Source organism: Monodelphis domestica, chromosome 3 (genome assembly GCF_027887165.1).
Source record: "Monodelphis domestica isolate mMonDom1 chromosome 3, mMonDom1.pri, whole genome shotgun sequence".
In the NCBI taxonomy this organism is placed as follows: domain Eukaryota; kingdom Metazoa; phylum Chordata; class Mammalia; order Didelphimorphia; family Didelphidae; genus Monodelphis; species Monodelphis domestica.
In genome coordinates this window covers 191,983,259-192,009,270 of record NC_077229.1, presented here as the reverse complement: position 1 = coordinate 192,009,270, position 26,012 = coordinate 191,983,259, and the positions used below count along the sequence as shown (strand labels likewise).

Here is a 26,012-nt window from a genome sequence, read left to right as displayed (position 1 = left end):
ACATATTTTATTCTGGTGTTACTATTTTTCTTCCATGATTAAGGTCTTTTGAATTTTCTTCTTCCTTAAATCTTTGTTAATTCCAGCTTCCACCCCACCCTCTTTCCTTATTTTCCATATCACTCACTTTTTAACTCCTTCCCTTCTGATGGTTTCCTTGGAGGTTGGACTCAAAGCATCTCAGCCTGCTTCCAATCTGACCAATTCATGGATCACTATTTAAGTCTTTCTTCAACTGACTTTTGTGTAGTAAGAACTAGTCTCAGCTGGGTGGCTATGCATTTATCTTCAGGCATGGTGAAGTGTTAGATATATGCTCCTATATGTAGTTTCCTATCCTGGTGACCTGTCACACTACCTTTGTTCTCTGGCCCAGTACAGGAAGTGCAGAGGCTATTTTCCCTGGCATCAGAAGTTCAGAGCTTTGCAATGTTACTGTTTCTGGATTGTAGCCCCACCATGCTTTAGCTTCTGAAGGACTGTGGTTAAGCGGGCCTTTGAAGTAAAGCAAACTTCCACAGTCCTGAGCCAGGGCCTCCAAAGCTCTGGAAAGAGAGAGGGAAGACTGAGAATAGGTGTGAGTTTTGTGGTCGGCTGTTATACTCTCCTCAGATCTGTTAGGGCAGACTTGATGCTGCTACTGAGGGAGGTAGGGTAATGGTACTGAGTGAGCTTAAGGTCAGTAAGCATCAATTCATGACTTTTGATTCTTTCACCTTCTTTTGGATTCTATCTTAAAGATAGATTAAGATTCCTATCTTAAAACACAATACCACAAAATAAACACTCCTTTCATTACTCTTCCAAAGCCCTTTAGGTATTTGTAAAACAAGCAGGCTGGGAAGAGACTGGATTTGATGATCAGCTCTGAATCCATGACCCTATCTATCCTTCCCTTTTGAAGGCCAAATTTTTCAAAAAAAGTTGATAGCTTATGACTCCATTTCCTGACCTCTTCATTCCTCAATCCTTGGTAGCTTCGCTTCTGTTTAAACATTGAAATAGTGATCTAATAACCAAAATTAGTGGAAATAGAACTTCTGAGGGAATTTCATAAAAATATTGTCAACTTCTTTAAGATTTCATTTTTGTGGGTGTCTTTGGCTACTAGGCATGACTGTCTTTAAAATATAGGAGACCATGTTAGAAGTGAGAACAATTCCCCAAATGAGTAAATTTCTCTTTTACATAAACACAATACTATCTTACTTTAGTGAAGTTTCCTCCCTGGAAATTTATTCAGAATTTCCTGGGTAACTATAATTTATTTTGAGAGGCAGTATAACAAAGTGAGAAAAGAATTAGTATTAGGATTAAATTTTATATTGGATCTCATAAAAAAGTTCACAGATACCAAAACAAACAAAAAACAACCCAACAACCCTAATTAAACTAAAACTTCGGTTTGGATATGTAGTACTATTTATGGTAAATGATCAAAGGATAGGTAACGTGTTATAATGTAGTATTTTGCTGAAAAAAAAACCCTAGATTTAAGATTCATCTTGGCTATAGAACCATGGACAAGTGACTTTAGTGCCAGAGGTAACACTTTAAGACAAAGCTGACTCTCCTGACAGAGTTCCCTATGTCAATGAAATTACAGGTTTAGTCTCTATTCCTAATAAATGGTGGATGACCATTATGAATATTATTATGTAACATTAAATTTAATTTTACTGGATTGTAACATTAAATTCTGTTTAAGTATGCTCCATTCTTCTCCTGCTCATTCAGCTGCTTAAAGCTTCAAATAACTAGAATAAATATTTTTAGATATAAAGAAAAGATCATTCGAATTATGGTTGGAGAATCTAGAAAATTTGGGGACATCTATTCTCATATCTCATTTTAAGATTCCTCCTGGTTTATGATTTCATTATTTTCTGAGGGCCCTAAACAGATGAGGCAACTATGAATGGAGGAATGTTGACTTTAGACTTAGGAAAATATCAAAAGTCTAAAAAGACCCCTGAGTTTTAAAAAGAATTAAGTTACTGATAAAAATAACTTTTGTTAACTTAAAACAAAATTTAAGAAAAAAATATACTGAAAAAATACTCTCTGAATTAAAATAATATAGGTGTTTTATTGGTTTAATTCAGTACTAGGTCTTTTTGTCTTTTTTTTTTTCATCTGAAGACCATACTATAGACTTTACTACATGTAGGAGAAAAATGGAGAAAAAGAAGTGAGAAAAACAACATAAAACCAACAGTCCTTCTCATACTCTACATACATTAGGTTATACTTTTAAAGCTAACCATTTGTATACTATACTGTATACCATATTATAACTCCAAAAGAATACAATGATAAAAAATATCCTGAGGTTTTACCTACTGGAAATCAGTTTTCTTATCAGTTCAGAAAATTTAAGAATCACCAACAGACAAAATAATTTCTTATCTCACACATTACAAATGTCAAAACAAAAGCCACAGAGGCAAAGATTTAAAGTACTAACTTTCAAAGAGTTTTTAGCTTAATCTGCAATAATCATCTATTGAACTTATTAGATCTCTTACTTCTATAAAAAAAACAGAATGAATGTGTAGTACACTGTAAATATTCTGCAAGCCCAGTGTCATGTTTCCATTATTGAAGCTCATAGCAGATGACTGTGAATATCAATTTACCTGAGAGGGCATCTTGTGCTTCAAAAAAAGTGCTAAGTCCTCCTTTCACATATGCTAGACTACCTTCATTTTTCTTGTTCGCTTGTTTCTTCAGGTTGCTGACTGCCATTTTGAGCTGGTCAAAGCTGAAATTGCAGAAGTAGAAACAAATGTATAGCATTCGAACAATGAACTATATTCGGATAGTTCATTAAACACAAGATTTGCAGCATTTTATAATCTATTTTAAGGAGCATCTAGAATACAATACATAGCAGATAAAAACAAAAAAACTTTCAAATTCTCATGAATGTCCAAATTTTTCAATATATCATGAAATTTTGGATTCAATAGTTATAAAAGATCAGTCATATTAAAAACTCAAATGGTATTTTAAAATAATTGCCAACTTGGTAATAAATATAAAAATATATATTTAATGTATGTATACAAGTGTTGTTTACCATTTTTTCTATAGAGGCCAAAGGTGGCATTATCATAAAAAATGTACACATAGTACTAAGCTTGGATGGGCTAACAATGGATGGCAGAGTCAGGATTCAAAAAAACTCTGAGAGACTAGAGTACAGGACTAAATCTCATGAGATAAAATTCAAAATGAATAAAAGTAAAGTCTTATACTTGGGTTCAAAAAGTCAATTTCACAAGAACAAGATTGGGGAGGCATGAATAGATATGAATTTGCTTGAAAAAGATCTATAGTCAATTTCAGTATAACAGCTTGTGTGATGTAATAGCCATCCAAGGCTACAATGAACATAGCTGTACACAATCTTCATCATATTTCCTCTTAAGTTTAAGATCATTGTTGTTAGAGAATTTTCAGAGAAGGGCAACCCCAACACGACAAAGGGCCTATGATCAGTTAAAGGAAATGAGGATAGAGATGAAAAGATTTAGGGGAATATGATAGTTGTGTTTTCCTATTGACCCCCTTATTTTGGAACATTCAACAACTTCTGAGACCTTTTCAATCTATTCCTCTCTAAGGCCTGTCTCTTTCTGTCACTGGTGAATTTCACCCGAGTCATCCATTTTGCGAAGGGGCCCAAAATGTCCTTTATTTGCCTGCCAGTCCTGTTGTTGACTTCTAAACTTCAAAAAAACTTCCAGATTTCAAAATCTTGCCCCCAAATAATGTATATCTTTATTTCCTCCCCTCTACCCCAATTTTTAAGGTCCCTTTTATTTGTGCTATATTCCCTTATTAGAATTTGCTCCTTGAGGAAGGGATTGTTTCCTTTTTGCTTCTATTTGTGTCCCTTGTGCATAGCATAGTTCTTGGCGCAAAATAAGTTCTTAATAGAGGTTTTCTTTCTTCTTTTCCTTTCATGTTCAACTACATGGGGAAATGATTAGATTTGTTCTATTTAACCCCCAGGGGAAAAAAATGATGGGTAGAAGTAGCAAAGAGGCAAATATAGACTTGATGTCAGGAAAAACACAAGAACAATTATATTGTCTATAAATGAAATGGATTCTTTCTGAGGTGTGGTGTTCCCCCTCCTTAGAGATCTTCCAGCAGAAGCTTCATGACTATTTGTTTGATATATTGTTGTGGAGATAACTTTGATTCTCAAAATTCTGTGATTTTATGTCTATATTCATGTGAGTAACATACATATGTGAGTGAGGATGTGTACACACATACCTGTACTCATAAGTTAATCAAAATAGCAACTAAAATTTATTTATAAATTATTTTGAAAAACATTTAAACTGATGGATTCTTCAAAAGGAGAGAACCATCTACTCTGCTTATTTAAAATACCTTAAAAGGATGAATTCCTCTGCATATTTAATTGACTTTTTATTATATTGTAAACACACTATCATCTACACTAGTTCTCTGCCCATTCTTCTACTAGAGCCAGCTTTCTTAACTGGACCTGAAATGAACAAAACCAAAGATAATAATATCCTGTGTATCTGTTATTTGGCTGGTAGTAACTCACATGTTAAATAACTGAGGACAAGGCATTCAAACTTTAGTTTACCAAAAAGATAATGAGGAATTTCAAGGCTTGCCTTTCAATAAGGCTAGAAAAATGAATCTTTTAAGTAGAAACTGAACTATCCAACGTTGAATATATCCTCAAGTATGATGAAATACATAAGTATAAAATGGAGACCATTTAAAATTATTTCAGGAAAAATAGGTCACAAGTACAATATGGCAATTATTTCCTTCCTATACTAATTTATCATCAGGCATTTTTGTTATAAACGTTTATTAAAGCATAGTTTTATCATATGTAGCTAATGTAAATTTGTTTTCATACCTTAACTATATAGTACAAAAGATTATTCTCTTTCAAAAATAATTGTAATAAATTTGAATAAAAAATATTTTAGTTGTTTTAAAAATTTAAACTCTATCTTGTGAATAAGTATTTGTTGATATGGTATTATAACATTATGAATGAAAAGATTACCTTTAAATAACAAGCAAATAATTAAGTATCTGAAAATTAAAAGTCATCTACTCTCCTGTTATTTCAAAATAAGTTTAAAGGAGTGAGAAATTGGCTTTTTTAAATTCTCTGATCTAGAAAGAAAAATATGAATTCAAATCAGTCTTGTGGGATATGTTAAGCTCATTAATCTATGTTAAATTATTTTAAGAGAAGGTCTAAAAAAGTGACTTATTACTCAATTTTAAATTATTTAAACTTTAGACTGCCTGCCCCTTTGATACAGCAATACCACTGCTGGATTTATACCCCCAAAGAGATAATAAGGAAAAAGACTTGTACAAAAATATTTATAGCCTCACTCTTTGTGGTGGCAAAAAATTGGAAAATGAGGGGATGCCCTTCCATTGGGGAATGGCTGAACAAATTGTGGATTCTTTTGGTGATGGAATACTATTGTGCTAAAAGGAATAATGAACTGGAGGAATTCCATGTGAACTTGGAACAACTTCCAGGAACTGATGCAGAGTGAAAGGAGAAGATCCAGGAGAACATTATACACAGAGATGGATATACTGTGGCACAACTGAATGTATTGGACTTCTCTACTAGCTGCAATGCAATGATAGAGGACAATTCTGAGGGACTTATGAGAAAGAATACTATCCACATTCAGAGAAAGAACCGTGGGGGTAGAAAAACAGAGAAGGAAAACAACTGCTTGATCATATGGTTTGATGGGGATATGATTGGGGATATAGACTCTGAACAATCACTCTAGTGCAAATATTAATAATATGGAAATAGGTCTTGATCAATGACACATGTAGAACCCAGTGGAATTGCTTGTTGGCCACAGGAAGGGGTTGGGAAGAGGGGAGGGAAAGAATATGAATCATGTAACCATGGAAAAATATTCAAAATTAATTAATTAAACTTAATTAAAATGTATTTAAATTTTAAAAATTTAAATGATTAAATATTAATGGATTTCAACATTTTAAACGTTTACTTCCCAGGATATCATAACATGACATCATATCTAAGACCTACAAAAGTCTGACTCTACAGCTTCACATTGGTGTGGTTATATTTTTGTTTTCTCAAAGGCTATGTTTGTAAATTCAAAGTTTCAACAGAGCCCATCAAGCTAGAAAAGCTTTAAGGACAGAACAAATGATAAATTGTTTGCCTTTTGTCCTATGACCCATTAAAATCCATTACCAAGTGATCTTTTTTTTTTCAGCCAAAGAAGAACATAAAAGCTATCTTCTATGGTATAAATGGGTCACAATCTGGATAAGTGGGAGATAATACTCACAACAATGAAAGCCAAAGATCCCTGCACTATTATACTGTCATCTAATTCTGTATTATCTTATAGATGAAGGAATAAGGGAACTGATTTAAAAAAATCTTAATGGATTGCTGTCACCTTAGATGTAACCTCAGCAGTCACATGATGCAAATTAGCAGTTTTAATTTTAATATCTACACACCTGGTAGTTGAGTGGTTCTCTATCAGATACCAGGCAGCTGAAAAATTCTCACTAGTAAAATCACCACTCATTCCATGGAACAGTTTTTCCAGATCTTTCTGTGGAAATTTGCTTCTGAAAGAGAAACATCAGAATGTTATATTTATATAACAATGAATGTTAAAATATATCATAAAATATTCTGAAGCATATATAATGTGATAGTATACAGAAAAAGCATACAGTATATATACAAATGATATACCTGTTTCATTTCTTTTGCATATGGTATTTTCATATTTCTAGAAATAAGAGTTCCATCAGTAATGTTATGGTAGAAATTACAGAAATAGAAATGAATTTAAGTGTAGATAAAAGCTGGTTTGCAAAGGCTAGCATTACCACATGCTAGAAACCTTAGAGAAAGATTCTGGAATATTGAAGGTGAGATTTTGAGAGCAGAATGACCAACTGTGCTCTTCCTGTCTGGGAGCTGAGAGAAGAAGGAGACAATCTCTGCTTATCCTGTTTTACCAAGTCTGTTGGTGAGAGAAGGGAAACCTTTTGATTTCCTTTGGGAGTACTTTTTCTCACAAGAAGAAATATACCTGAAGAAGATCTTACATACTCTCAAAGTGACAAAGAACTGACTGACAGAGAACATCATTGTCCGGAATCAATTGTTGGTGTGAGATCTGAGGGGTCAACCTCAGGCCTGGCCCAGCTGGGTGAACTCAGATATCTAGAGTTCATCCTTTTCCATCTTGAAACCTGTCACATCTTGATAAACCAACCAAAGAGGATTTATAGTGTCAGGAAGAATAGAGAAGGCTTTGAGTATATTAGCAAAAAGCAGGGAGAGAAAGGGAGCATCAAGAAAAAGAAGCATTCACCTTGCAGTAAGTTTAGAAGAAAGAGGGAAGTGAGAGACTTTAGTGATCAGGGCATCCTTGTTCCTATATCTTCCCTCCCTCCCTTTTGTTTTTACCAATAAACCTGTTAGTTTTTATATCAACAAGTGTTTGGAAGACTGAGGTGTGGTCTGGCTGAGTGTGGCAAGGTCAACTGCTTTACTACACTAAAAGGGGACTGAGATATCCTTTAGTGGATTTCAACACTGTACCTTACTTTTTCAGGAAGTACTCCTATATCTACTGACTGAGCCTGGAATGTACCTCAAAATTAGTGGATGGTCTTCAAGAATTATAGTGGCTAAAATAACTCATCTTAAGTCAATCTAATGCTTAACTTCTTCAAGTATAAGCAAGCCATTGAAGGCTACTGCAATCATTGTGTGAAATAAATGATAAATTATACCTTTTATTCCATTTGAAAACCCATTTTGTTTGGTATTAGCCCCACCCTTTGATTGGGCATATACACACTATAGGAGAGTGCATGCACATTATGGGAAGATGCCAAAGGTCTAGTGACTTCCTGGCTCCCAGAAAAGACCGGCCCTTGTCCCACATGATTCCTGGCTTCTGGAAGACTGGGCTCTGACCTTAACTGAGGTAAATTTCATCCAACCAGAGAGACCCAGAAGTGACACTGATGGCTTTATAAGAAAGGGGACTAGGAAAGTGAAGTGCTTTTTGGGGGGGGGCACAAGGGAGTTGGAGATTCTTGCTAGGTCAGCCACTTGTGGCCAGGTGATTCTCTCTCTCTCTCTCTCTCTCTCTCAATTATAAATTAATATAGAGTCCCCGGAAAATTTTACTTATAACATAGTCCTGTTGAGAGGTGATAAGGGCTGAAGACTAAGGATAGACACCTATGAGAATAGAAAGAAAGGGAACAAAGATGAGAGATGCTGAGGTAGAACTGAAGATCTGTGACAAATGACTGGAAATGGAACTAAGGAAAAGTTATAGTTATGAATGACTTCAAATTTGTGAATTGAAAGGATCAAAGAGCCAAGAGAAATGGGATTGTTTGAAGAGGGCTGAATTTTGGGTAAAAATGTAATGAGTACTAGTTTGAATATAATAAATGTAAGTGTCCATGAATGCCAGCTGGAGATGTCTAAGAAGCAGTAGGTAACATGAGCCTGGTATTCAAGACAGAAGGATTAGGGCTCAGGATGCAGGTTTGAGAGGCCCTAAAAAGAAAAGAGTATCCAGAACAGAAACTTGGGGGATGCCAACACTTACCAGATGGCTATTCATCATACATATTGTAGAGAAGATTCTTATTCTGATACAGTTTGACTAGGTGACTTTTGAAGTTGAGATTTTGTGATTCTATGATTACTAAGAGTATGGAACAAATAAAATGAATGTCAAGAATAGAGACCTGAGGAATATTTACATTTGGGGGTTAGGAGAAAAATGAACCAGTTGGGACAGAATTAATGAATGAATGAAAAAGTACTTATTAAGCTCTACATGTCAAGAATTGTACTAAGAACAGGAGATACAATCAGAAAACCAATGAAGTTCCCACCCTCAAGGAGCTCATATTCCAAAAGAAGAGACTACAAAGAGAAAACAGTCAGAGTTTGGAGGAAAAGTCAAAGGATCACAGAATATACATATCGAAAATTACATTAAGGCATCTTTCTAGTCCAAACCCTTCATTTTACAGATGAGGGAACTGAGGCCCTAAGAAGTTAGTTTTAAATAGTCACTAGCAAAATCTGGACTTAACCCCAGATCTCCTTACTCCAAGTCTAGTACTCATGAGTGAAGTGTGAAAGGGAAGAGAAAATACACAAAAGGAGGGAATGGTCAACAATGCCAACCAAGTGTTATAGAAAGTTCAAGAAGAGCGGGACTTCCTGTCAAGATGGCAGCTTAGAAGCAGCAAAAGGTCAGACCTCTGAAAACCCTTCCTTACTGATCACAAACTGAATGCTCCTAGGGGACTGAAATTCAAACTTAACAACAGGACAGAGCTGGGGAACCCTCCTTCTGGACTCAAATCTAAAGTTATGCCCCCCAAAAGCCAGAATCCTAGAACACTCAGGTCTAAGGGGAAGACAGAAGGAAGGTCCCAGGACCCCTCCCCCCCAACCTAGTGGGCTGAGCAGCAGCAGCAGCGGGAACCTCAGGGTCGGAAAAAGTGCTGTTCTGAAGGGTATACCTTGAAAGCAGCCTGGGCCAGTCTCGGGGTGTCCAACACAGACTGCAGGGAAGCAACCTGAGAGAGACGGGGGGAGCCTGGAGACCCCGGGTTGGGTCCTTCCATTTGAGTCTCACCGGAGGTTTTTGCCTCCGGGCACATCCAGACCAACCCAGCTGAACCTAATCCCACCAGGAGCTCTCAGAGCTCAAGCAGGCCAGGATCCCTCCCCCCATAGAGTGCAGGGCCCTCTGAAAGGTCAGGTACCTCATGGCCGGCAAAGGTACCTTGAGGACTGTACCTTGTGGACTATACCTTGCGGACAGTGCTGTGCCAGGCTCGGAGCATGGAATTAAGGCAGCAGAGAAGCAACTGGAGGGAACTGAGAGCAGTAACACCCAAAATGCTGGCAGGCCAGGGAGGGCAGAACCTGGGCTTCCCCGGGAAGACAGAGCAGCTGAGGAGAATGGACAATTTGCCTGGGACTAAAGCCTCAGACCATCAGACAAATACAGTAAGAGCCAGTTGTCCTCATTCAGATTTCTGACTGGAAAGGGGAAGAAAAACCATAGAGATGGCAAACAGTACAGAAGTGCAAAAGCTTCCAAACACCAAGAAAATCAAGAAGAAAGGGAGTAACTTTGGACACATTTTATGGAGCAAAAATACAAAATACAGAGGAGATAGAAGAGGAAACACAAACAAATGCTACAAAACTTTCCAAAGGAAATGGACATTCTCCACAAACTCTTGAAGAATTTGAATTGGAAATTATCAAAAAGATGGAAGCCTTCTGGCAGGAAAAATGGGAAACAATGCAAAAGGAACTCAGCAATCTGAGAGACCAAAATATGCAAATGCAGAAACAGCTCAAAGCCTCAAAAAACAGGTCAAACCAAAATGAAAAGGAAAACCAGTCTTTAAAGGTCAGAATCAGGCAACTGGAAGACAATGATCTTGCAAAAGAGCAAGAATTAATAAAGCAAAGTCAAAAGACTAAAGAATTAGAAGATAACATAAAATATCTCACTGACAAGGTGATAGACCTGGAAAACAGAGGAAGGAGAGACAATCTGAGAATCATTGGTCTACCAGAAAAGCCAGAAATAAACAGTAATCTTGATATCATAATACATGATATCATCAAAGAAAACTGCCCAGAGATTCTAGAACAAAGGGACAAAATATGCATTGAAAGAATTCATAGAACACCCTCTACACTAAATCCCCAAAAGACAACTCCCAGGAATGAAATTGCCAAATTTCAAGGCATCCAAGCAAAAGAAAAAAATCTTACAAGAAGCCAGAAAAAGACAATTTAGATATAAAGGAACACCAATCAGGGTCACATAGGACCTAGCAATTTCCACTCTGAATGACTGTAAGGCATGGAACATGATATTCAGAAAAGCAAGAGAGCTGGGTCTTCAACCAAGAATCAACTATCCATCAAAACTGACCATATACTTCCAGGGGAAAGTATGGCCATTCAACAAAATACAAGATTTCCAAGTGTTTGTAAAGACCAGAGCTCTGTGGAAAGTTTGACATCCAAACACAAAGACCAAGAGAAACATGAAAATGTAAATATGAAGGAAAGGGAAAAGGAGAAAAATGTTATCTTTTTCTTTTATTCAAACTCTCTTCTATAAGGACTACATTTATATCAAATTATACATATTAATATGTAGGGAAAATGTAATGTGTAACTTTCAAAAATTGTATGCATCATTAGAGTAGCAAGAAGAATCATGCATAGGGAAAGTTTGTGGCATCAAGATGATATGGAGAGAGGGGAAGGATAGAAAGAAAAAGGCGGGGGGGGGGGGGAATCTTTGATGGTACTAAGATATACTCCAAGAAATAGGGAAAAAAACTAAATAGAATAATCTTTCTCACACAAAGATACACATGGGAAGGGGAGTGGAAGAATTCTCCTATAAGAAGGAGAGGAAGGGAGTTTTTAATTAAACCTTACTCTCAGTGAAATCAACTCTGAGAGGGAAGAGCATCCAGATCCACTGGGATCTTGAATTTTATCTTATCCAACAGGGTAAGGGAAAAGGGAAAACCAAGGGGAGTAGGGGGGGGAGGGAACACAAAAAGGGAGGGAGGGGAAGAAAAAGGGAGGGGTTAGAAAGGGAAACATATCAAGGGAGGAGACTAGGGGGACTGATTTAAAGTAAATCACTGTCTTAAAAGGTTATAGCTAAAGAAGAAAGGTCAGAATTAGGGGAGGATATCAAAATGCCAGGGAGTCCACAAGTGACAATCATAACTTTGAACGTGAATGGGATGAACTCACCCATAAAACATAGACGAATAGCAGAATGGATTAGAATCCAAAACCCTACCATATGTTGTCTTCAAGAAACACACATGAGGTGGGTAGACACTCACAAGGTCAGAATTAAAGGTTGGAGTAAGACCTTCTGGGCCTCAACTGATAGAAAGAAGGCAGGAGTTGCAATCATGATATCTGACAAAGCCAAAGCAAAAATAGACTTGATTAAAAGGGATAGGGAAGGTAATTATATTTTGTTAAAAGGGACTTTAGAAATTGAGGAAATATCACTAATCAACATGTATGCACCAAATAATATAGCACCCAAATTTCTAATGGAGAAACTAGGAGAATTGATGGAAGAAATAGACAGTAAAACCATATTAGTGGGAGACTTAAACCAACCATTATCAAATTTAGATAAATCAAACAAAAAAATAAATAAGAAAGAGGTGAAAGAAGTGAATGAAATCTTGGAAAAATTAGAATTAATAGACATATGGAGAAAAATAAATAGGGATAAAAAGAAATACACCTTCTCAGCACCACATGGCACATTCACAAAAATTGACCTTACACTAGGTCACAGAAACATGGCATGCAAATGCAGAAAAGCAGAAATCATAAATGCAGCCTTTTCAGATCATAAGGCAATAAAAATAATGATCAGTAAGGGTACATGGAGAACCAAATCAAAAATTAATTGGAAATTAAATAATATGATACTCCAAAATCGGTTAGTTAGAACAAATCATAGAAACAATTAATAATTTAATCGAGGAAAATGACAATGGTGAGACATCCTTTCAAACCTTATGGGATGCAGCCAAAACAGTACTCAGAGGGAAATTCATATCCTTGAGTGCATATATTAACAAACTAGAGAGGGCAGAGATCAATGAATTGGAAATGCAAATCAAAAAACTTGAAAGCGAATAAACTTAAAAAACCCAGAAGAAAACCAAACCAGAGATCCTAAAAATTAAGGGAGAGATGAATAAAATCGAAAGTGATAGAACTATTGAACTAATAAATAAGACCAGAAGCTGGTACTTTGAAAAAACAAACAAAATAGACAAAGAACTGGTCCATCTAATTAAAAAAAGGAAAGAAGAAAAGCAAATTAACAGCATCAAAGATGAAAAGTGGGACGTCACCTCCAATGAAGAGGAAATTAAGGCAATCATTAAAAACTACTTTGCCCAATTATATGGCAATAAATATACCAATCTAGACGATATGGATGAATATTTACAAAAATATAAACTGCCTAGACTAACAGAAGAAGAAATAGAATTCTTAAATAATTCCACATCAGAAGGAACAAATAGAGATGGATAAAAGGGATGAGATGATTAATAGAACATATAGTTGAGGAGACAGAATCAAGGACATGGAAAAGAGATTGACACTAGCAATGAGAACTACCTTATTCAGAAAAAAGGGAAGGATAAGTAAAGGTCTAGGAAGTCTACAATACTAAAAGAATGAATTAAAACCACTTAATAATGCTTACTATGTGCCAAGAACTGTGCTAGATGTAAATAAAGTATTAAGGGCAATCTCTATTCACAAGAAGTTGACATCCTAATGGAGGAGGCAACAGGCTTAGGGGAAAGGTAGCCAGGGAGATCTACTTTGGTCTAGGAAAAATCTTCAGGGGAATGACAGATGTGATGACAGGAAAAGAGAATAACACATTCCATCCAAGAACAATTGTGAAGTAATATGAATATCTAAACATAGTTAGGAAACTCCCTAAATAATGAGCTACTCCCTTCTCCCTAAAAATAAGTAGAAAATTCTAATTATGTACTCAGAGCAAGTTTAGGGGAAATGAGTTTTTTACTTTGATGATACACAAGATAATAGAATAATTGCAAGAGGTTTAATCAGTAGACAGCAAAAAAAAAAAAAGAACTTTGGCAATGTTCCTAATATGACACAGTATAAGATAAACCAAAGAATTCTAACTAGAGATTGTGGACCAATGGAGACCTATAGAGTTAATGTACAGAATCTTTGAAGTTAGATGCATGCCAACCACTGTCATTATGTTTTCTTAAACAACTATTACCTAGAGTATAATTGCTATTTTATGGGATCCATGGAACTCCCTGTTGTTAAGGGAGTTCTCATATCCTCATATCTCATATAAGGGGTACTCATATCCAAAAATAATGAAATGAAATGAAAATAATGAAAACCATGGGGACAAATCTTGAAGTAGTATGAGGCAGAATATCTAGATTTCTGATTCTGAACTCTCTAAATAAGGGTTTAAAAATTCAGTAAAAATAGATGAATATTTTTCACAAGAAGTGTTATAGTGTTATAGTATTTGATAAGTCCTATCTGGTGGAGAGACTTCCGATCACTTCAACATCTCCAATGGCGTGAAACAAGGCTGTGTCCTCGCTCCAGTACTATTCAACCTATTTTTCACCCAAGTATTACGACATGCTGTGATGGATCTAGACCTGGGCGTCTACATCAAATACCGACTGGATGGCTCACTATTTGACCTTCGCCGCCTGACTGCAAAAACAAAGACAACAGAGAGACTCATCCTGGAAGCTCTCTTCGCAGATGACTGTGCTCTCATGGCTCACCAAGAAAATCATCTCCAAACCATTGTGGACAGGTTCTCTACTGTAACAAAACTGTTTGGTCTCACTATCAGCCTCAGCAAAACAGAGGTGCTGTTCCAACCTGCACCAGGGAGGCCAACTAACCAGCCATGCATTACAATCGATGGCACGCAGCTTTCTAACATCAACACTTTCAAGTACCTGGGCAGCACCATCGCCAATGACGGGTCCCTAGACCATGAGATTAATGCCAGGATCCAAAAGGCCAGCCAGGCACTCGGGCGGCTGCGCTCCAAAGTCCTCCAACACAGAGGTGTAAGCACTGCGACGAAGCTCAAAGTGTACAACGCAGTGGTCCTCAGCTCGCTCCTGTATGGTTGCGAGACATGGACAGTGTACCGGAAGCACATGAAGCAGTTGGAGCAATTCCACCAACGCTCCCTCCGGTCAATCATGAGGATCCGATGGCAGGACCGAATCACCAACCAGGAAGTCCTCGGCAGAGCCAACTCCACCAGCATCGAAGTCATGGTCCTCAAAACCCAGCTACGATGGTCTGGATACATCATCCGCATGGACCCACAGCGAATACCAAGACAGGTATTCTATGGTGAACTGTCAGCTAGATTCAGGAAACAAGGCCGACCAAAGAAAAGATTCAAGGATCAGCTAAAGTCCAACTTGAAGTGGGCTGGCATTACACCAAAGCAACTAGAACTCACTGCCTCTGTCAGAAGCAGCTGGAGAACCCACATTCACCATGCCGCCACCACCTTTGAAGATGAACGACATCGACGTCTTGCCGCTGCGTGTGAACGCCGACACCAGGCCACAGCCACACCTCCCGTAACAACTGGCGTCCTATGCCCCATGTGCCACAAACTGTGCACCTCAGCCTTTGGACTCCAAAGCCACATGAGGGTACACCGTAGATGAAACTGCACAAAGACAATAGTCATTCTCGATCACCGAGAGACTACCACTATTTGATAATTTACTGTGATTTATCTTGATATATATTTTTCCAGAACTGCTGCTATAATTTTGTGTTAATGTCAAATTAACATAAACATATCTATTAAATGTCTACAAAAATATCTTAATGATCCAAGAAACAATTTCTTGCTTTAAACTCGTTCCTCCCTACAACCTGTTCTGCCCAATATTCCATTAGGTGGCAGTGTAATCTTAGTCTTAAATCTTAAAAATGCTGAGCTCATCATAAGAAGATCCAAGCATCTGTGCTAACTGGATGAATATAGAACTATTTGGAATGTACTTAACATGTTAGTGTTTACTTCTATGTCAGAGACTGATCTGTAATAATTGCCCATGCAGCATGCAAAACAACAAACAGCACTGTGAGCACAATTCTAACTACAAGGCATAAAGTAAGGTTGGGCTATATTGCTTTGCTTTGGGTTTGAGCTATGAAAAACATGTTTTCATTATCTGGTAAATGTTAAGATAAAACACACACAGTAAACACTCAAACTTGGGTAGCTCTTGACTTTATTTTGTATGTGTGTGTATGTTCATGTATGTATGCACCTGCAGGTATTTTTCAAAATGTTAAGTCATTCTCAGGCTTTGACAAAAAATTTTTCACTGCTTTGTAAATTCAAAATGCTAATTTCATTGCTTACACAGACTGGCTTAAGGATCTGGGGATTACAGCACAACCAATCTTGTAAATCACAATTCCTGTAGAAATTTAAAAAAAGCAACTTTAGCCAGAGCATTTGACTTCCCCATATCATATTAATAATGTTTATATAGTTGCCTTTTCGCCTCTAAATTCTTGCTTGCCTCCTGTTGGAAGAACAGGAAGTCTGACTGAATTTCTACAATACAACAAATCTACCATTTTTTATGAGAAAAAAGCAAAAACAACTCTAGCTCTTTAAATTCTTGAAATTAGTACTGCCAGATGGTAATTTCACAAAGATATCAGAAATCATAAGAAAAATCAATTTTTTGATTCCTTTAACATTCCTTTAACATTCCTTTTAATTTTCTAATGATCAATGTTGCTAAAACTTAGGTTAGTTAAGAAACATTAGAAGAATTCCACTATAAATAATATTGATGTAAGGCAAATTTATAGTATCTTCAAGACTCTTTATGTCTTGAACTATGTAATAGAAGTCTTGAGAGGGAAACAGAGAATGGAAGGAAAGAGAAGGAAATGGGGAGAGTGAAGAGAATCTTCTTCCTCCTCTCTTTTCTGGGAGAGAGGTAGCCAAGTCTCATCTCCCTGACAGAGGGAATATGTCTCCTCAGAGGACAGTTCTGGGAGATGAAAGACAAAACCTGACGAAATTAGCTTTGGTAAGATGCCCCACTGCTTGCCTCCCCTTTGGTCCCAGCTATTGTTGACAGGCAGGATGGATTCTTCTGCCTCTGATCTCCTTAGGGATACCCACTGTCACTTCCCTTCAGAAACCTGAGGTCACCCTACTATCAAGGAGAGATGTTCCTTGGGTTAGGCAGTCTGGATCAGTGGGATCCTGAGCTAACATTCCCTTTTTAGGGAGAGATGTGATTCTTCCCAAATCTTCTGCCCCCTTTCCTAATATCAGAAACCAACCAGACCTAATTCTAAAGTAGTAAACAATTTATTTGGGTTCACACAGGGAAGGAGAAGTAAGGGTGTCAGGCAAGGAAAGTGGGGAGTAGGAAACCCTAACACTTGTCCCCTCTGGCAGACTGCCCCCGCCCCAAGTTCTCAGAGTTCAAGGCTGAGTGCCTTGAATCCTCTTCCAGCCAGCTGCTGGTTGATCCCTATCCCTTAGCTCTTAATTCAGGAGTATAGGAACAGGTCTGGGAGAAATGTAGGAGGAGATCTTTGACAGCAGATTTCTCTGTAGACAGCTTCCTTTCAACGTCCCTCTCTACAGTATTCACAGATGATTTGGTGCTGTTGTTGAGAATGAGGAAGAGGTATCCAGGGGTTCACAGGGAAAGCTGTTGATCCCCCGAGAGATCCTGCTTCTTCCCAGCTTGAGAGGTTTGCCTCCTTCCTCTGGCTCTCAGCTGAAAAAGTAGTGACCAAGTGACAGTTGGAGCACTCCCATCCCCCTTCTTTTCTCTGACTGGAATTCTTGAGGTTTTTTTTTCCTTCTTTGTACCTCCCCCATGCTTTGGATTAATTCTTCCCTTACAACTATTAATTTTTAATTTGAACTTTTTATCTTCTTTTTTTTGCTTGAGACAACTGTTAACATCACAATATAAGGAATACACATATATATGTGACAATCAGCATAATAAATCAGAAATACAGATTTTTTACAAGCAAATTGTAGTTTGTTCAGTTAAGCTAATTTTTTTTTTGGAGCAATTAGTAACATCTTTATAAGTATCAAGGTACCATGTATGCAAAAACAGAAGTTAAAGCTTCTGGAATATGAAGGTCTTCACAGTAAAAGGCAGCCAATAAATACCAGTTGTTAAACTTGTGGGTTGAAAGACAACAGCATGCATGCTGGGTACACCAATAAAATATTTATTAAACTCTGACTCATACTAAAAGGCAACAAGAAAACAGTACTCTGCAACTCTCACTTTCTTTTTCATTTTCAGATGGGGTTGGCTACAAAATTATGTAACACCTCATTGTTCCACATTGTACATTTTGATTGTCATTGTAGAAATTTTCCATAAATATTAACATTGCAATTATTGGGGACTGATTTCATCTACCTTCCAGAGGCAGTAATACCCCTTTAATCTGGTAACTTATCACAAGCATTCACTTTGCTAAAACAAAACCAGAATTCTCCAAACTTTTTCCATTAATATGTTTCACCAGGCAAATATGATTAAAACTCCTCTTTTCCTCTACTGATGATGTATGGAAAAATAAAAAATAGATTATCTCCAGGCTTTCAACTAGTTAAAACCAATTACAAATGATATTTTACTAAGGAAACTTTAAGGTCTTTGAAAGAATAAGACAAAAGGGGTCTCTGGGAATTAAATCTGAACATAACCATCAACTTTCTAACAAGTCTAAAACTTTCATTTTAATAAGTGATCTCAGTGAAATAAAACCTTAGGTAAATATTTCATTATTGCCTTAATCATTTTCTATTTTTTTATCTAAAATTCTCCTCTTTTTTAGCAATGATAAAAAACCAGAGTAGATTTCATAGATGTAACATTTTTTAAAGTAGGAAATTGAGAAGAAATTGTTTTTGACAAGATGACATTAGACTTCTTTAGTTTCTACATTCACTTCCTGTCTTCACTTGTCTTTTATTTTCTTATTTCCTGACCTCTCTTTTTCTCCATTCCCTTGCCAGTTTTTTCCTATTTAGTTCCAGAGAAGAGACTTTGGCTTTCTTCCAGTGATGACTAGTACTCACATTTGCGAGAGTTTAAAAAAGATAACATTTGCTAATTAAATCTTTTCAGTAAGTTTACATTTCCCTAGATTTGAATATATTGTGAACTAATATATGATTTTAATATTTTTTAATAACAAATAGGAGGCAGAGCAAAAAAAAGTGCATACATAAGAGTGGCAAAAGGGAGATCAAAAGAATAAAGAAAAAAGTAGATCAACTAATGCAGGATGAGTAATCCAAATCATTATCAAGCAAGCTTTTCTGAACATCCCTATAGTATGAAACACTATGCTCATACTTTTACCTGGGCCTCGTTTTTCTAAATTTCTAATTATGATTATTGCTTTCTTACAGACTCTTTCTAGCTTTAAGCTCTAAAATTCACTCCTAAGAGATAACTCAGAAGCACAAAAAATAAAGGAAAGAAGAGAAAGCTGGGAATTAGGAGACCTTACTTCTAGTTGTATTCTACCACTTATGTGACCTGAGTGAATTAACAAGTTTTGCTTTTGGAATAAGGATGTTGGATTAGAGAAGAGATCCCTTAAATCTCTACACTTCAGTGTTTATATCTTTTACTAAAATAACTTTCTCAAAATTTTTTTCTGAACCATAATGAAACCCAGTTCAATCTATGATGTAGTGAAGTAAAAATAAGGATCACCATAATGAAGTACTGAGAATATTGGCTAGACACTATATGGGACATTTACATGATGACATAGTCAAATAGGCATGAGTGGATTGTAATTTGTATGCTGGAAGAGTAAGAGTTGTGAATCTTGAAATTTCTCAGACTTGTGAATGTTAAAAATTTCCACATTGGGGAATTCTCCATTGGAACAATTTCCTACTGGGAACATTCCCCATTTTGACAGTGAGAACTCTACTTGGATCAGAAATGGGAGGACCTCTACTCCAACTGTACTTAAGACTGCTTTAGGAGAGAAAACTCCTTGCTAAACAATGAAAGTACTTAAACCCATACTTATAATGAGGCAAAAAGTTCTTTAAGCCAAACCTATTTTTAGAATTAATACAATGGGGTGCTAAGTACCTACTAAAGGTCAGGCAACTTGTAAACTTGCCAGGAGCAAAGAGGTGAAAACTTATTCAGAAGGTTTTTCTGGTACAAACTTACTAAAGGGATTAGTCGACTCAGCAGTGAATTCAGAATGGGCTGTCCCTTGGAAAATGTCTACTGTGATTGGTAGATGGAAGAACTTAGGGAAGGTGACATAGGAGAAAACCCCCTATATAAAAAAAAGCAGAATCTCTTGAAGAATCAATCCTTTTGGAATATCTCTTGAGAGAGGCTCTGGAGAAGGGAAGCTCTTGGAGGACAATCTCTAAGGAGGTCTCACTGGAGCTCCTCTGAGGGGACTCTGTCCCTCTGGAGGCTCTTGAGAGAGGCCCTTTGAAACAGTCTCTGGCTGGAAGGCTCTTTGAGGAGGGCTCTGGCTGGAACTCTCTCTGAGGAGACTCTGTCACTAGAATCCTTGCTTAGACAGACCTTGTGGTGAGTGATAAAAAACTGACTGACTGATCTCTCTCTCTTAAGACTCAGGTTTAGGCCATGTTGGCTTAAGGCCCTTCATACTTATTTCCTTTTTCTCTCTTTCCCTCTTTTCTTTAATTCCTCATTGTATTATAAATTAAATCTCTATAAAACCCAGTTGACTTGGGTATATTCATAATTGGGAATATTTCCCTGGCGACCACCTTATATTTGATTTAAAACCAAGACACTGTAGTGAAACATATTTTCTACGGTCACAAATTTACTCACCCACTCTTATATCTACTACAATTTATATCTTCAACTATTTTACTCACTACAGTTTATGAACCCAACTCTTTTAACTGCCAAAGTTTATGGCAAACAACTATTTTAAATATTACAGAGTACACTGAAGAGTACACAGATCTAACAAAGTACTGAAGAGTCAAGTATGTTTTAAGCACTCATCTAATACATAGCATTTTGTTAGAATAAGGAGAAGAAATTTGGGCTTTAGAATAAAAATTAGATGTAGTTCCTACCTTGAAGGAAATGGTTTTAAGTTAAAAAGATAAATATAGTGACAACAAGAACTACTAAATGTTGAAATGGAAGATTAAAGTAGGAGAAATTGTCTAGAATAGTTTGGGAAATTAAAGTTTGGGAGCAGTTCTCAGAGTATGTCTTTGCTTAGAGATAGAGAACAGCAAATAAGATGACCCCATATGACCACATGGTTTTACAATATTTCCATTAGAAAATCAAATAAGCAAGAACCAAAATGATCTTGTATTACAAACTTTTCACCAAATGCTTAAATCTAAGTAGTGAATAAAATTATAGCATTTTTTATGTCCAAAATGATAGGTATTAAACTTTCAGATCACATATTGGTTCTCAAAACATAAACAAAAAAGCTAACAGTTATCTTTGCCTGAAATTTTAATTCATCAGGATTTTTACATAAAAAAAGATCATTAGGTTTTATGAATAGTACTTGGGCTTTTACTAGAAAGAAATTCAATATAATAAACTGTATATGGTGGTATTGTTTGTTTGTTTCCCTTATTTCACATTAAGTACATTCATTTAAAAAAGTAATAAACAAATAAATATATGTATTTAGTACTCACTTTTCAATCTCAATGCCAAGAGGATTAGCAGGACGTAAGGACAAGGGAGGGATTCCTTTATTTCTGTCAGTGCGCATATCATAATAATTCATTTCATCAACCCAGACAGCAGACTGATCCAAGATACCTAGAGAAAAGGCACATAGCCTTATTAAAATGAAAGCTATCCAAAGATTTTCCAGTTTCTTGCTATTCTAACATTTTTTAAAGCCCACATGTAAAATGTATACTTAAGTAATATTGGAGCAGTTCGAGAACAAAATGCAATTATGATTAATTATCCAATCAAGATAGCCTAAAAGCTATCAACAGCAAAGTTAATATCTTGAAATTAATTACTTCCCTGAACACTTTTCAACAGATAAGACAAATTACAATTCCTGTAGGAAAATTATCTTAAAAGCAATACAATTTGCTTCTCCTCAAAATACTTTCACTCAATAGATTTCACACTAAAAAATCCTCGACACCAAAATGTAAATAATTCTGCAGTAACAAATATGCCAGCTCAAATAGAAGAATTTAGAAGGCCAATAGCCAGAAATACAGTGACATGAGATAGATCTATTGTACCAACTGAATATTTTGGATTTGTTCTAGCTTTGGGGAAAAAATGCTGGGAAAGATGCAGGTACATGAAGTTGTCTTAAAGATATTTCAGAAAGCTAAATCCAATGAGAATTTTTGTTCATGGTGCTAATTAGTGATCCATAATTTAAACAATGTTTAAGTTTTAATTTTCTGAGTTTCTAAAACACATTACAAGCAGTCAAGTATGCTTTTCCCAAGAATGAAAAAATATTGTATAAATATAATTTGAGAAAGTGAACTGTACTTCTTTCATGCTTTTCTCACATGAACACTGATTTTTTTTTCCTATGAATTACACTGCCAATTAACATAGGATAATAGATTTAGGTCAATTAATTTCTCCTCCAACTCTTAACTAATAGATGAGGAAACTATGATCCATAGATACTATTAAATGACTTGTAAAATATCACATAAGTAGTAAGGAGAAGAGTTAGGTTCCAAATATATGTTGTAAAACAAAGTTATCAATATGAGCTACTATTACTTTTTAAAAAAATATTATTAAGAACTTACAATTTAAAAAATGGGAAATAAAACACCCAAACAACATGACTCTTGCTATTTCTTTATTTATACATTACTATCATCAATATTGCCAACACAGTTGTAGTAGTAAAATATAGTAAAGTATTTTACTTTTTTAAAGAACAAATGTAAATGGGACCAGAAAAATCTTTTTCTTCTTTGATAAGGTAAAAATGTCTCTTTGGATGACATGAAGGAAGTAAAAGGTCAGAAGGATAAATTTGTTTTTTAAGACCGCTTTGAGACTCCCCTGGAACTGAACCAGAAAAGAATCTAATATAGAGCACTATGGCTATTTCAGTAGCACTTTAGGTAGGGAGAAGTTTGTTCATATACTGAATTTAACAAAAAAGTAAAGGAATGAATTTGAAAGATATATAAAAAGGAGTGAGTCAGTTTGAGTGTAAATGTGGGTTGCTCCTTTAAAAAAATGTTAAAATTAAATCCTTAATCACTTTGGTTAACTCAGTAACTAAATTATAATATGAGCTTAAAGTTCTGATCTTTGATTAAGTCATAATTTCCCTGCACAATAATGTCTCCTCTATATATTCAGCTTACTTATTGAGCTGTTCAAGGTGCTTTAAATGAAATATGATAGCATTGTTACTTACAAATGGATGAATTTTAAATAAGATAGCTCTGAATTATTAAATTTTTTAAAGTTCCTTCATGAATAGACAATTACTAAAACCCATTTCTAAGGTGAAAAGAATGAATCCAGAGGCCTGAAATAATGTCTCTTGTAGGGACCACAATATTCCACTTTTCTTTTGTAGCTTTTTAGTAAAAAATAAAATAAAATAAAGCCATATATAATTTGTACATATTTGGATACCATGTGAGAATTTCCTTTAATATAAATGAATTTCTACAATTCATTTTAACAAATCATAAGTTAGAAATATTGGGGGAGGACATCTAAGTGGTCCATTTTGCAAGTAATATTTGGGTTCTATAAAAAAAACCACAAATGTGAAAGCAACTCTTAAACTGCCTGCCAATTACAGTTAAGGTTATCTTGGTTCTGCTATCTGTATGGCCCTGGGTCAGTCATTTTACTCCTTTAATTTCTTCATCTGTAAAAAGAGAGATTGACTAGATTACCTCAAAGTCTCCTCTTAGATCTAAGTACATTATATTCTTTCCTTTTCTAGAGAAAGGAATAAAAAATTACTACTCAGGGGAAAGAGAAAGTGACAAGGTGGGAGAAAGAGGCAGGGAAAGAGGGAGAAGTAGAGGGGAGAGAGAGCGAGAGGGAGGGAGAGGAAAGTAGGAAGGGAGGGTGGAAAAGGGAGAGAGACAGAGAAAGGGTGTGTAATGGTCTTATTTTGTTCAAACTCTTTAAATGCAGATTTAAACTTCAATGTTATAGAAATTATGAATTACCATAATATGAATTAAGTTGGAAAGAAAATGTAATTGAAATTAATGAGAAATTAAAAACTCTTTATTTTGATTCCTTTATTTATTTTTGTTTCCTTTATTAGACAGAAGTATAAGAATCATACCTATCCTTTCTGGCTTAAGGAGTTTGAAAGAGACTGTAGAGGTTCCTCTACCTCCCGATTTTGTTGTGACAATGATGTCACCCTTGTCATTTTTGGCTTGTCCCACTCGACATACTATTTTACTGGCAGACATCCATTCTGCAGTTAGGAGGCAATTGTGTCCACAAATTGTCAAACCTGAAAAATTAAAGAAATCATTGAAGTAAAAAGAAACAAGTCCTGCATTATATCAGCTATATTTTCAAATTTCAATCTGCTGCCAACATCCATCCATCCATCCATCCATCCATCCATCCATCCATATCAACCAAAAAAGAGACTAGTAGGAATATAAAGACAAGTGAAACATTCTTGCCCATATATGTAAAAACAACATGTACATATAGAGATATATACAAATAAAAAGTATCTACTGGACAGGAGACACAAACATTGGGTGATATGAAGTCTTCACATGGCATTTGAGTTGAACTATAAAGAGAACTAAGGAATCTAGGAGGCAGAGCTAAGGAGAGTGTGCAATCCAGGCAAGGGACATGGTCAATAAAAGGCACAGAAATGAGGCTAGAAAATCCTGTATGAGTTTCAGTAAGAAGAATACTTTGCCTAGATTCTAAGTGTACATAAAAGTAATGATTAACCAGAACTACAAATGGAGGAAGCAAACTATCTAACTATCTGCATATACATACATATATATATGTATATGTATATATACACACACACACATATCTATAAAATAAAGAAACACATACATATATTTTCTTATCTTTGGACACATTTTTCCCAGCTTCCCTCAAGCATAACTTATCCAAAAATGAACTCCTTGAACACAGAATCTGGTTTGAGTTTTGTTGTTGTTTTTTTTCTTGCATCCCTAGGCATACACCACCTAATAAATACTAATTAAATTCGGTATTTCTTTCTATATTTCACACACACATATATATGTATGTCTCATTCTGCACCCATGGGTGTTTCATTTCTCTGCCAAGAAGTGGTTAACATGTTAACTCATTAATCCTCTGGAATCATGGTTATCATCACATTACTCAGAGCCTAATTCTTTAAGCTGTTTGTCTTTAAAGATATTGTCATTATGTAAATTGTCTCTGGGTTCAGTTCACTTTATTCAGTATCAACTCATATAAGTCTTTCAGGGTTTCTCTGAAACCAAACCCTTCATTATTTCTTATAGCACAATAGTATTCGAGCACATTTATATACCTACCATTCCTCAACCAATGGATACTTCCTCAGATTGTCCCTTTCACCTCATAAAGGTGACAATATCTTAGTACAAATATTTTTGTATATCCTAAATTTGTTTTGCTCAAGAATAAGCTCTCCCTTAATCTACCTTTCCTCTAATTCATCCTTCAACCTTCTCTTCTTTTCTACCTATTTCCTTATTGAGTGAAATGTATTACTTCTTTCATTTGGAAGCTCATTTTGATTATCATGTTCCTGGAAGTTTTAATTTGGAGGTTTCTTTCAGGAAGTGGTTGATAAATACTTTCTATTTTCAATATGTCTTCAAATTCTAAGATATCAGTGCAATCTTCTTTTATATTTTTTTGAAATATGATGTCTATGGTTTTAGGTTAGGGCATTCAGGTGGTACAATGATTCCTAAATTTTTTCTACTTGATCTATTATTTAGGCCATTTATTTTTGTTATGTGATGCCTTGTACTCTGTTCTATTTTTTTAAATCTTTTGACTTTGTTTTATTATTTCCTACTGTGTCCTAGAGCTATTGGCTTCTATTTGATCCATTTGAATTTTCAGGGAGTTTGTTCTGTACCATGTATGCTAAGTTCTATTTTTCTCTTTCTAATTCTTTCTTCCATAGTTCTCCATTTATTTTCTATTTTTTCCTTCTAATGCTCTCATGTCATTGATTTTTTAAAAATGTTTAAAAAAAA

At 35.6% G+C, this 26,012-nt stretch overlaps 1 protein-coding gene across 7 annotated transcripts in view; it reads right to left on the bottom strand.

The window, feature by feature from the left end:
• Positions 1-26,012, bottom strand: part of EXOC2 (exocyst complex component 2) — a 258,548-nt gene that overhangs the window by 175,898 nt on the left and 56,638 nt on the right. For all 7 annotated transcript variants that reach the window (XM_007488046.3, XM_016431808.2, XM_007488048.3 and 4 more), the window contains exons 3-6: positions 24,086-24,262; positions 21,456-21,582; positions 6,553-6,666; positions 2,640-2,764 (exon numbers count right to left, since the gene is read on the bottom strand). In XM_007488046.3, the coding sequence (XP_007488108.1) occupies positions 2,640-2,764; positions 6,553-6,666; positions 21,456-21,582; positions 24,086-24,262 (543 nt within the window). The remainder of the gene's footprint in view (positions 1-2,639; positions 2,765-6,552; positions 6,667-21,455; positions 21,583-24,085; positions 24,263-26,012) is intronic.